The sequence below is a fragment of the Ranitomeya variabilis genome, chromosome 2, assembly GCF_051348905.1.
Source record: "Ranitomeya variabilis isolate aRanVar5 chromosome 2, aRanVar5.hap1, whole genome shotgun sequence".
Classification (NCBI taxonomy): Eukaryota; Metazoa; Chordata; class Amphibia; order Anura; family Dendrobatidae; genus Ranitomeya; species Ranitomeya variabilis.
In genome coordinates, this window is record NC_135233.1 from 656088451 (window position 1) to 656102669 (window position 14219).

At 46.0% G+C, this 14219-nt stretch overlaps 1 protein-coding gene across 1 annotated transcript in view; it reads right to left on the bottom strand.

Moving 5' to 3' along the window:
- GINM1 (glycosylated integral membrane protein 1) overlaps nucleotides 1-14219 on the bottom strand; it is a 56671-nt gene that overhangs the window by 19130 nt on the left and 23322 nt on the right. The window contains exon 4 of the mRNA XM_077289184.1: nucleotides 3702-3847. Coding sequence (XP_077145299.1) covers nucleotides 3702-3847 — 146 coding nt within the window. The remainder of the gene's footprint in view (nucleotides 1-3701; nucleotides 3848-14219) is intronic.

Sequence of the window (14219 nt, forward strand, 5' to 3'; positions counted from 1 at the left end):
GGGGAGAGGGGGAGAGAGGGGGAGAGAGGGGGAGAGGGGGAGAGGGGGAGAGGGGGGGAGAGGGGGAGAGGGGGGGAGAGGGGGGGAGAGGGGGGGAGAGGGGGGGAGAGGGGGGGAGAGGGGGGGAGAGGGGGGGGAGGGGGGGAGAGGGGGGGAGAGGGGGGGGAGGGGGGGAGAGGGGGGGAGAGGGGGGGGAGAGGGGGGGGAGAGGGGGGGAGAGGGGGGGGAGAGGGGGGGGAGAGGGGGGGAGAGGGGGGGAGAGGGGGGGAGAGAGGGGGGAGAGAGGGGGGGAGAGAGGGGGAGATATTAAAGGGCACCTGTCACCCCGTTTTTTCCGTATGAGATAAAAATACTGTTAAATAGGGCCTTAGCTGTGCATTACAACAGTGTATTTTGTGGACCCCGATTCCCCACCTATGCTGCCAATATACGTTACCAAAGTAGCCGTTTTCGCCTGTCAATCAGGCTGGTCTGGTCAAAAGGGCGTGGTGTCTTGCTTAGTTTTCCGTTGGTGGCGTCGTGGTGTGCGCATGTCCAAGGTCCCGAATCCACTGCACAGGGGAGTGAAAAGAGCGCGATGTGTGCTATTTCATTGGTGATCGGTGGGGGCGGCCATCTTCCTTTGGCCGCGCGTGTGCAGAAGCAGCGCTCTGCTGGCCGCGGCTTCAGGAAAATGGCCGTGGGATGCCGCGCGTGCGCAGATGGAGATCGCGGCGGCCATTTTCCTGAAGCCGAGATGCGAATTCTGCTTCAGGAAAATGACCGCCGCGATCTCCATCTGCGCACGTGCGGCATCCCACGGCCATTTTCCTGAAGCCGCGGGCAGCAGAGCGCTCCATCTGCGCACGCGCGGCCAAAGGAAGATGGCCGCCCCCACCGATCAACAGGGAAATAACGCACATCGCGCTGTTTTAACTCCCCTGTGCAGTGGATTCCGGACCTTGGGCATGCGCAAACCACTACGCCACCAACGGAAAACTAAGCAAGATCTGGGGGAAGACACCACGCCCTTTTGACCAGACCAGCCTGATTGACAGGCGAAAACGGCTACTTTGGTAACGTACTTTGGCAGCATAGGTGGGGAATAGGGGTCCACAAAATACACTGTTGTAATGCACAGCTCAGGCCCTATTTAACAGTATTTTTATCTCATACGGAAAAAACGGGGTGACAGGTGCGCTTTAAGTAAATGTAAAAAATAATCCACATTGACTTGCATTGGATTTCGTGTTCCGGTCCGAAACCCGACTTTACAGTAGAATTGGCCGATTTCACGCGATCTGACTTTCGAGAAGGTCGGGTTTCACAAAACCCAACTCGATCCTAAAAAAGCAAAAGTCGCTCAACCCTACTCTGGACTTGTGTATTGGCATTTTACAAAAAAGGACAACCCCTTTAGCATTTTTCACCTATTCATAGCATAGGTGGTAAGAGTCTGACTGCTGGGTGGTGAGGGCCACTACTGATGGGAACAACCAAACATGAGAACCAGAATCCTCTGTCTCCCTTACAAATGAAGGTGTTCACACCCCAATTCTGTGACAACCATTAACCCATCTGTGTCTGAAGGCATTTTGTGGAGTTATTGAAGAGTTCAATTAAAGTATGTTTAATATATTTGCGGTTTTTGTTCTATGCGTTTCGAAGTTACAAACACAGGTGGCTGTTTCCTGAAGAAGTGCTTGTAACCTCGAGACACGCAAATATATTTATTAAATATACACTTGCATTGACATCTTCAATAGCTCAGCAGGGCGGAGGATCTCCACAAATTTTCTTCCAACACATATCTGATGGTTATCCTGTGACAGTGTTCACTTGGTCAGACTGCCTGAACTCAGCTCCTATGTCAGCACTCACTCTGAGCAAATGAATGCTATCAATCAGAAGCTGGGGAGGTCTATAAAATACAAATTGAGGGGACGTAGCATGTCCTCATTTAAGGCCACAGTCCTCCTTAATGACTTGTACTACATCCCATCCCACTTCATCCCAAACCTCACCACAGTGTTCATCATAACCCTAACGCATCTCTTCAACCTATCACTAACAACTGGTGCTTTCCCCTCAAGCTTTAAACATGCTTTAATCACGCCTATCCTCAAAAAGCCCTCTCGCGACTCATCCTCTGCATCTAGCTATCACCCCATATCACTTCTCCCATATGCCTTAAAACTACTGGAACAACGCATCCATCTTGAACTGTCCTCCCACCTCTCTTCCTGCTCCCTATTCGACCGCTTTCAATCTGGTTTCTGGTCGCATCACTCCACTGAAACTGCCCTATCTAAAGTCACCCATGACTTATTAACTGCCAAAGCCAAGCGACACTACTCTGTCCTCCTCTTCCTCCTAGACCTGTCCTCTGCCTTTGACACAGTGGACCATTCCCTACTATTACAGACCCTCTCACCTCTTGGCATCACTGACTTGGCCCTATATTGGATTTCGTTGTACCTAACAGACCGGACATTCAGCGTCTCCCACTCACACACCACCTCCTCACCGCGCACCATCTGTTGGAGTCCCACAAGGTTCAGTCCTAGGGCCTCTGCTCTTCTCCATCTTTACCTTTGGCCTCGGACAGCTCATAGAGTCCCATGGCTTTCAGTATCATCTCTATGCCGACGACACACAGATCTACATCTCTGGCCCAGATATAACCTCCTTAATAACCAGAATCCCACAATGTCTCTCTGCTATATCATCCTTCTCATCTTTCCCCCATCTCACTCGACTCCCCCAACGGACCTATCCATTACAGTAAATGGCTGCCCACTCTCCCCAGTCACACAAGCTCGCTGCCTCAGGGTAATCCTTGATACTAATCTCTCCTTCAAACTACACATCCAAGCCCTTTCCACTTCCTGACGACATCAACTCAAAAATACTTCCCGAATCTGTACATTCCTAAACCAAGAATCTGCAAAAACCCTAGTCCATGCACTCATCATCTCCCGCCTTGACAACTGCAACCTCCTGCTCTCTGGCATCCCCACTAACACTTTCCCACCCCTACAATCTATTCTAAACTCTGCTGCCCGACTAATCCACCTGTGTCCCGCTATTCCCCAGCCTCTCCCCTCTGTCAATCCCTGCACTGGCTCCCCATTACCCAATGACTCCAGTTCAAAACCCTAACCATGACATACAAAAGCCATCTGCAGTCTGTGTCCTCCATACATCTGTGACCTTGTCTCCTGGTACTTATCTGCACGCAACCTCCGATCCTCACAAGATCTCCTTGTATACTCTCCTATTCCCAGAATCGCATGCAAGATTTTTCTCGTGCATCACCCCATACACATCAGACTCTCGCCTTCCGTGGAAACCTTCAAAAAGAACCTGAAGACCTACCTCTTCAAACAAGCCTACAACCTGCAGTAACCACTGATCGACCAAACCACTGCACGACCAGCTCTACCCTCACCTATTGTATCCTCACCCATCCCTTGTAGATTGAGAGCCCTCGCGGGCAGGGTCCTCTCTCCTCAGGTACCAGTCGTGACTTGTATCGACTAAGATTATTATACTTGTTTTTTATTATGTATACCCCTCACATGTAAAGCGCCATGAAATAAATAGCGCTATAATAATAATAATAATAATAATTTTTAGAAACACTCAATCCCAAGGATACAGTCTCACCACTTCTCATGATAAACGTTCTGTGAACATATTTGGCTTTAGGATGTGCTTACCTTATTACCACCAATAGCGATTACCTCCTGCTGAACGGTTATGTGTGTTCTACTGTAGTTCATAGGGGTGTGGAGGACAAGCAGACGCACGCTGACCAACCCATTATGTGTCATTTTCTGTGGCTCACCAGAGGGCTTGTAATCCTCTGCAACAAGAAAAAGATGCATTCTGATTAAATACTAAGGACAGGAAATGTTAGTGACTTAGGCTACTTTCACACTAGCGTCGTGCACTGCACGTCGCTAAGCGTCGTTTTGTAGAAAAAAACGCATCCTGCAAAAGTGCTTGCAGGATGCGGTTTTTCTCCAAAGACTAGCATTAGCGACGCAGTGCGACGCATTGCCACACGTCGCAACTGTCGTGCGACGGTTGCGTCGGTCCGTCGCCACCAAAAAAACATTGCATGTAACGTTTTTTGGTGCGTCGAGAGAGTCTTTTCCTACCGCGCATGCGTGGCCGGAACTCCGCCCCCTCCTCCCCGCACATCACAATGGGGCAGCGGATGCGTTGAAAAACAGCATCCTTTGCCCCCGTTGTGCGCCGCTTTCACTGCTTGCGTCGGTACGTCGCCTCAAAGACAAACTGACAGGTAACTCATAACGTAATGGATGCACAACAAGGTTTACTGTATTTTTCTTACTATAAAAATCATTATTTGGCAAGAAAAATAAAATCTTGCTAAAAATGTGGGAATAGTATTGTCCAGCGCAAACTTCCTCTCTGAACTGGTAAAAAAAATGTCCTTAATTGTGAGAGGTTAAAACATGGATACAGGGGAGCGGGTCATGCAGTAAACGATGGCTGTTTTGCGCCTGTGTAGTGCTTCAATGGATCCAAGTATCATACCAAGGCAAGTGCCACCTCCTCACCTTCCTTGCTGGATCCTGTAACTTGTGAAGCCTTTATCTCCTTATTGCACTTTATTTACTCATGGGAATATTGACCCTTTCATTTATTGATATTGCCCCTCTGCTTATTTACACCAGGCAAGTTTTAATCAGTAGGAAATATATTTTTCCTTATTTTTTGATATGTAAATCTTAGGTGTTTCTTAAAGTAAATTTAATGCATCCCATAAAACAGAAAAATATGGTAATTACAAGGGTTGATTGAATAGCTTAGGATAAGTGCTTATCTGAACAGCTACAGCGCATACCGAATAGCTGCATCGGTTACCTGGAGCGCTCCCGATAATCAGCCGTTTGGCGCTGAACTGTATGTGTCCCACCAGTGTGACAGTCAACACATACATGGAGAGCCTGTGTGTTGTGAGGCTGTGTGCACACGTCAGGATTTCTTGCAGAAATTTCCTGACAAAAAACGGACATTCCTGCCAGAAATTCACATGCATTTTTTGCACGATTTTTACGCGTTTTTCCCAATGCATTAAATAGTGTGAAAAAGGGAAATTAGACCTACCGGTAATTCGGTTTCCAGGTAGTCCCTCAGGACAGCACCATGGAGGACGTCCTTCCTTGACCTATAGCGGGACAGGATCACAGAGAAATTAAAAAGGACCATCCCACCTCCACCCTCCAGTGTTCTTTCAAAGTACCACCGAAGGATGGAAATAAATGGTCTAAACGTGCCCTTACAAACGTGTGTAACCACCATTAAACCGCTTCATCTTAATTTTGAGCCATGGTGACCCAAAGGACGAACGATCTGCCGGTAGATTAATCCCGAGCAATCGTAAAAAAAAACAGAAACATAAGGGAGGGAACTATGGGTGCTGTCCTGAGGGACTACCTGGAAACCGAATTACCGGTAGGTCTAATTTCCCTTTTTCCATTACGTCCCTCAGGACAGCACAATGGAGAATACCAAAGCAACCCAGGGTGGGTACAGAAGCCAAGGAATCAAAGTCCCAGGCAAAAACCAGACTAAATATATAAAGGATCTGAAAGATCAGAAAAACCATAGATATCTAAAGAGATCCGCAAAGAAAATCACCGTAGTGAGTGCCTGGTATACATCTATAATGGCCAATTTCAGTATGAATGTGGTAAATGAAATAAGCATCAGGAGCAGAGAGTGAGATACACCCATTGTACTCCAATACCAATAATGAACCACAGCAAGTTATTTATTGTTATAGATACTTCTAGATATCGCAGCCCCAGAATAGGGTTAGAGAACCTTATTGCCCAGCAAAATATGGTGACAGTCACAGCCACCACACAATGAGGACTGTACCGACCAATAATAAGCTGCATGTGCTTATAACAGGACTGTTCCTTCATTGGTCCTTCTGGGCTCAGGTTAAGCCTTGGTTACAGACCAGCTTACTGTACTATAAGGAGACCTGCAGAACAGAGGCCCTGGACTGCAGAAAGATCAAACCAGTAACAGTTAGTACATGGATAATGGCAGAGCATTGGGATGTACGCACATAACTCATCCAGGAGATCACGTCTATTCCAAATCCTTAGATGTCTAACCCCAAGAAGGGTTATATATTATTGAAACTAAGGAATACACCATCCGGCAGGTAATATCTCCTGCCATTACCAATGTCGGGCTTCTCATTAGAAGCGCTGAAAGAGAAACGTGGATCATCACTCCTGTTTTACTGATGTTAGACACAGGGTGCCCGGACTCAATCAATGACGGTGGTGGTGGTAGTGCTAGTAAAAATCTTCCGACACTTGAAATTATTCGAAACTGCATTTATACGAGTCATTATTCCAGACATTATAAGTATGTCAACTTATTTGTCCATATATGCATATTACGCACATACATATCCCAAGAGGCAATCTTCTCAGGAATCTTTATACACCCAGACTGCCATTGTGGGAGTAACCATATTCCATGGCTAGAGAAAAAGTAGGTTTCTTCCTCATCACAGAGGGAGATTATCTACTGTGAAGCAGTGAGACTATGGGGTCTTAACAGTAAGAGCCCTGGATACAGTTTCATTTATCTTAGGAGCCGTGACTGCTGTAGAGCCGCGAGTATGGGATCCTCTGCCACACGACACAGTGCTGCTGCTTCGCCACAAGGTACAAAAGGCAGTGCTGATGTCCCTGGTAAACAAAACGCAACAGACTTATGGGACAAGAATCTGTCTGATTGCCGAATGTGGAGTTTGGGAAGGATTAATAATAATAATAACAACTACAAAAAAACTTTTATTTATATAATAATTAAAGCAAAATAAAAACCACCCTGCTCCTGAGAGCTTACAATCTACAATGAGGTGGGGGAGATACAACGTACAGGTGTGTATCAACAATGTTTTATTTATAATGATGGTCCAGCCATCTTCAGGGGGTGGGGATAGATGGATATAGTGAATGGGCTACACACACACACACACACACACACACACACAAACATAAAATGACTGATTAGGGAACGTGAAAGGCCGCTCTGAACGAATGTGTTTTGAGAGTGCCCCTAAAACTATGCAAATTGTAGATGGTCCTAATATCTTAGGGCAAAGCATTCCGAGGCGGAAGGAATCCTTTCTTTCAACTCATGGGATTTTCTGCACCCAAGACAGTAGTATGTCCTTTTATAGGATGTACCAAAATAACGTATGTCATCTTTTAAAGCTAATTATGTAATAGAGTTGCCTTTAGCACTCAAAGTAGAACCTACCTGAGAGATCTGTTCCAAACAGAAGAAATGCAGATTTTACTAAGCCAATTCAAGCATATCTGTTTGCTTGACTAAGCCCTGTTGTAAAGAATGAAGTAACAGAACCTGGATCTGGGTCCAAAACACAAGGACTCCATATCCAGAGTTGAGGCCCAAGACAAAAATGTGAAGTGGTAGGCCCATGATACAATGTGCGGCCACACAACAAGGCACCAGACAGAAGGTCTGACCCAGTGGCTCACAGCCAGAGGCGAAAAAGGCACCAAGCCCGACACACTAATGATACCCCCTGAGGCAAAGGACACCGAAACCCTATGATGCAATATGATGCATATAGGAACTATGAAGCAACATAATGTCCAAAGGCACTATTAATTAATCTGATTCAATACGATGCAATATGATGCACATAGGAATAATGAAGCAGTATGATGCATCAAGTAACTATGAAGCGCTATGGTGCATATAGGAACAATGAAGCACTCTGATGCATATAGAGACTATGAAGCAATACGATGCATGAAGTAACTATGAAGCACTATGGTGCATAGAGGAACAATGAAGCACTCTGATGCATATAGGAGCTATGAAGTAAAATGCTGTAATATAATGCACAAAGGCAATATGAAGCGCTATGTTGCATATAGGAACCTTGAAGCATTATGATGCATAAAGGCAATATGAGCACTATGATGCATATAGGAACCATAAAGCAATATGATGCATAAAGGCAATATGAAGCACTATGATGCATATAGGAACAATGAAGCACTATGATGCATATAGGAACCATGAAGCAATATGATGCAATATGATACATGAAGTCACTATGAAGCGCTATGATGCATAAAGGAACCATGAAGCAATATGATGCACAAAGGCAATATGAAGCACTATGATGCATATAGGAACAATGAAGCACTATGATGCATATAGGAACCATGAAGCAATACGATGCAATATGATTCATGAAGCAACTTATGAAGCGCTATGATGCATATAGGAACTATGAAGCAATATGATGCACAAAACCAATATGAAACCGTATGCCGTATGATGCCACAGAGGCACTCAATATGATGCATAGAGGCACTATGATGCAGTATCATGTACAGAGGCACGCAATATGATGCATAAAGCAGTAAGATGCGGTATTATGCACGGAGGCACTCAATATGATGCATAGAGGAACTATGATGCAGTATTATGCATGGAGGCACTCAATATGATGCATAGAAGCAGTATGACTTACACTTTTAAGCAAAAGAGCCACCTATCAGAGTTCCAGATAAATCTCCACTCTGAACAGTACATCTCATTTGTCAGACTGACTCCACCCGAAGGGGCTAATTAATGAGCAGCAGCTGGAGGGCAGTCTTCATGGAGACAATGTGCTGAATTAACACCTTGTGTCCTCCTCTGGATGGAGTAGTTAAGCTGCAAAGAAAAGTGAAACACTTGCTTACTGAACCAGAAAATGGAAAGCATGCTTCCAAAAAGTCACTCTGAAGCCCAATCATAAGGCTCTGTACAGACAAGACCTGCAACTAACTGAAGTCCAGTCATGAGATGTAGCCTGGACATATGGCCCTACCATAGCCTAGAGGTCCAAGGCCTAGCTGCAAATGGGTTCCAGATACAGCTTTGGCACAAAGGCATGAGACTAGAGTCGGCCCAGAGGCCCAGGCCATCAATGCAACATTAAACCATGCACTCACCTGTGCTGGCTCCATACCTGCTAGAAGACAGGGGGAGCTGGTAACGCCGAGAGCCTACCGTGGAAGGAAGCGGCATCCCGTCAGAATGCTGCATTACTCAATGTGCCCCCTTCCGTGTTCCATCGTGGAATACACGCCGATCCTATGTGCCGGCGCCCCTTTCTGACGTCACCGGAAGCGCAATGGCCTTCTCCACCACAAGACTTTCGGAAGTAGCGGTGTTTTGCCAGTCGGGGTCCGAGCCGAGAGCCCCCACCGGGAGGAAGCGGCTCTACCCAGGAGCCCGTCCGCTCGACTGGTCTCTGGGGCTGAGGGACTCCCCACCGGGGAGTTTCCACTCTGGGCTACTTGACAGGGGGAAGGATTGGACCTGCCGCACGATCCCCCTAAGCCCATTGCACAGGCTGACTGTTGGCTGAGGAACCTCTCAAAGAGGAGTCGGCCACGGTCCGTCTGACCAGGAAAAGGGAAGGTTGAGACCCCCAAACTCTGAGTCCATCTGGTACAGCACTGATAGCTGATGGACCTCTACCCAGTGAGGTGTCGGCCATGGACCACTTGACAGGGGGAAGAGAAGAATCCACAAGCTATCTTCGCTCTAGGAGCAACCTCTCATACATCCGTCCCTGTAGGGACAGGAAAAACACTGGAGGGTGGAGGTGGGAGGGTCCTTTTAACCTCTCTATGATCCTGTCCCGCTATAGGTCAAGGAAGGACGTCCTCCATGGTGCTGTCCTGAGGGACGTAGTGGAAAAAAAATAAATAAATAAATAAATAAATTAAAAAAAAACAAAAAACAAAAAAATCGGCAAAATTAATGAAAATGCTGCTTTTTTTTACCGCGAAGCGTTTTTTTCGCGGAAAAAAACAAATCTTGTGCACAAAAATTGCAGAATGTATTCTAAATGATAAAAACGCATACATATGCATCCTATCGTGAAAAAGGCGAAAATTCCTGAACATGTGCACATACCCTGACTGTCACAGAGCAACGACACATGCAGCGGCGCCAAACAGCTGATAATCGGGAGGGCTTCAGGTATCCGGGTTCCCGATGCAGCCATTTGGTAAGCACTATAGCTATTCAGATAAGGACTTATCCGAACCTATCCTTAAAAGGAACAGGTCACCAACAAAAACGCTATTAACCTGCAAATATGTGGTTAGTCTGCAGGTTAATAAAGTTACTAACCTGCCCAGTGCCCACAATTAGCCAAGCGCTGTGGGGAGAAAATTAACTGTATTTTCCCTGGCTGTGTTCGGTTCAGTCACAGCTCTGAGTATACAGCGGCGGCTATAACCGCTCTTCCGGCCCTGACTGACAGCCGGCCGCAGTGTAGTGTTAGTCAGGGACGGGGGAAGCAGTTACAGTGGCAGCTTTGCATACTCAGAGCGGTGACTGAACCAGCGCTGGCATTGCCCCCATCACTGAAACAGAATGCTGCCAGGGAGAATTACCGTAAGTTTATTTTCTCCCCACAGCGTTCGGCTACATGTGGGCACCAGGCAGGTGAGTAACACTATTAACCTGCAGATTAACCCCATATGTGCAGGTTAATAGTGTTTTTTGCTGGTGACAGATTCACTTTAAAAGGGACTCTGTCAGCACATAATGACTGTTCCCACAAAGTACAGGCACTTGATGTTTCACTGTGGGGCCAATCATTTAAATACATCTTCCCACATGTTAGTTTTCCCATCTTCAAGTCCCCTCTTCTTTGATTGATATCTCTGGCTTCATAGAGCCAGAGAAGGATGGAGATAGATGGAAACCAAGCAGGTGGGAAGGTGTTTATAAATGACTAGATGGTGGCCCGATTCTAACGCATCGGGTATTCTAGACTATGTATGTAGTTTATTTATGAAGCTTTCAGAATAATGCAATTTATACACAGGATTCGGCCGGCCGGGCGTGACCAATTAGCGAAGCGTGGTTCAAATTATGCGCCAATTCGCGGCCGGACTGCGCCAGTCTGCGAACAATCAGTGAAGCCAGGGCCTGCTCCAGGTTTTTTTGAGGGCCCCGGGCGAAAGAGTCTCAGTGGGCCCCCCTCCTTAACACATACCTCAATTCATGATGCATAGATAGAGCAGAGAAATATGGCACAGCCAAGTAGCATACAGCCCACGTAGTATATAACACAGCCCATGTAGTAAATAGCACAGCCTACGTAGTATATTGCCCAGCCACGTGGTATATTGCCCAGCCACATAATATATTGCACAGCCACATAATATATTGCACAGCCACATAATATATTGCACAGCCACATAATATATTGCACAGCCACGTAGTATATTGCACAGCCACGTAGTATATTGCACAGCCACGTAGTATATTGCACAGCCACGTAGTATATTGCACAGCCACGTAGTATATTGCACAGCCACGTAGTATATTGCACAGCCACGTACAGGGTGGATTGATTTAAATCACGCCGATTTAAATCATGATTTAAATCACGATTTAAATCAAAAGATTTTTTTCTATTTAAATCGGATCGATTTAAATCATGATTTTAATCATGATTTAAATCACTGATTTAAATCAAAAGGTTTTTTTTCAATATAAATCACGATTAAAATGAGAAGTGAGAGCAGTGCGCATGTGCGCCCATAGTTACACGGACGAAACTAGGGGCAACGATCTAACGCCAGGGTGAGGGGGGGACCCCAAAGTAAGTAAAAATCTTTTTTGTTTTACTATATGGCAATAGGTAGGTGTTTAAAAGCAGCATGTCTTAATTGTATAAACTATTAATAGCCTCCACATTTTGTTCAAACTGCCCCTTTAATTCCACACTTCTAGCTTGGTTTCACTTTTGGTTTAGTTTCTTTTTCCATTCAGTTGACATGCCCAAACTTGTTGGATAGTCAGCATCCTACAGAAACCTCTGGAAGAGCATGGCATTGTGAATGTTACACATATACAGCCTTTATTCTACTGAGTTAAACAACTGAGCTTTATCTCATGATGGAAGAACCTTTGGATGGTAAAATATTTTCCTCAAAAAGCAGTTTATTGAAAAAAATCCGATTTAAATCAAAAAAATCCGATTTAAATCAAAAAAATCCGATTTTTTTGATTTTTTTAAAAAAACATTGATTTTTATCCACCCTGGCCACGTAGTATATGGCACAGAGACATAGTATATAACACAGACCATGTAGTATAGAGCACAGCGATGTAGTATATTGCCCAGCCACGTAATATATACCACAGAGACGTAGTATAAAACACAGCCCACGCAGTATATAACAGCCCACGCAGTATATAACAGCCCACGCAGTATATAACAGCCCACGCAGTATATAACAGCCCACGTAGTACAGTATATTGCCCAGCCACGTAATATATTGCACAGCCACGTAATATATTGCACAGCCCATGCAGTATATCAGGCATGTCAAACACGCGGCCCTTTACAGGCATATCTGCGGCCCGCACAAAAGTCTCAAACTTTGTCTAAACACAAATAGGCTGAGCCGCAGATGCTCAAAACTTCACGATCAGCACTTCCGGCTCTTCATTCATTGGCCCATATCCCTGCATATGACCTCCTTACGTGATCAGCTGCTGAGAGGCGCTGACCGCCGCTGGCACTTCCGCATCAGGGAAGCGCCAGCAGCGGCTGACGTCATTGAGCGTGTGACAGGCTGCTTCAGTTCATTCGTCGTCACTCACGGTCGTTGCGCCGCAGCGCCGGTGACTCGTCGTCACTGTCTCACTCGCTGACTGCTGTTACAATACGTGTGTGACATTAGCTGCTGTGTGCGGCCCTCGCAACAACCTCTTGTTACTCATGTGGCCCTCGGGGTACCCAGAGTTTGACATGCCTGCAGTATATAACACAGCAATGTGGGCACCGTATCCCTGTTAAAAAAAAAAAAAAAAAAAAAAAGAATTAAAATAAAAAATAGTTATATATTCACCTTCCGTCGGCCCCTGGATCCAGCCCAGGCATTTACCGATACTCCTCGTGACGCTCCGGTCCCAACAATGCATTGCGGTCTCGCGAGATGATGACGTAGCGGTCTCACAAGACCGCTACGTCATCATCTCGCGACACCGCAATGCATGGACAGGAGCGTCGCAAGGAGCAGCGGGAAAGGCGACGGAAGGTGAGAATATAATGATTTTTTATTTTATTATTTTTAACATTAGATCTTTTTACTATTGAGGCTGCATAGGCAGCCTCAATAGTAAAAAGTTGGTCACACAGGGTTAATAGCAGCGTTAACGGACTGTGTAATGCAGCCATTAACCCTGTGTGAGCACTGACTGGAGGGGGCACTGAGAGTAGGAAGGGGCGAATTCGTGGCCGGACTGCGCCCGTCGCTGATCGGTAGTGGCCGCAAGGCCACGACCAATCAGCGACACGTGATTTCCGTGACAGACAGACAGACGGAAGTGCCCCTTAGACGAATATATATATATATATATATATATATTTATTATATATATATATTATAGATTGGCCCTGCAGGGAAGGACCGGGCACCTGTACTGTGCTGGGACAATCATTTTGTGCTGACAAGACTCCCTTTAAGAAAAATTTTGAGTTGTAAGAGAGATTGTATAAAATAGTTTACAGTCACTGCCTACGACTTCTGCATTTTGCCTTTAATCCCTTCTTAAAACACTTGAAGTACATGTATTTCACACATCAGGTGCTGCTACATGGAGCAGGCTCAGATACCGAGCCTGCTACATATAGTCAGAACCTGACTTTAAGAGTATGTGCACAAGGTCAGTAATCGGCAGCACTCTGGACGCAGCACATGTCCGCTCTGTCCAAAGTGCTGCCGGCTTTTGAACGCAGGTGATTCCGCATGTGTTCATTGAACCGTGCAGATTCACCGCGTCTAATACAGAGACTGAGCATCTCCACAAGATAAATAGATATGCAGCGGTCTGGAAAGACGCGCTGCATGTATGTCTCCGCATGGAAGCTGGAGGATTCCGTGCACGCATAGTGAGCAGAGTATTTCTTGAAATCCCACCCACTATGCTGTAACAGCTGGACGCTGCGGATGTACACAGTGTCCAACCTGCAGCATTTACTGACCGTGTGCACATACTTAACAGCAATGAAAGCTAGGCCTGATGGCTGCTGTTTAATCCCTTAGATACTGCTGTCAGTTTGGACACCAAATTACGCCCCATATTCACAGGCCATCAATGCTGCATCC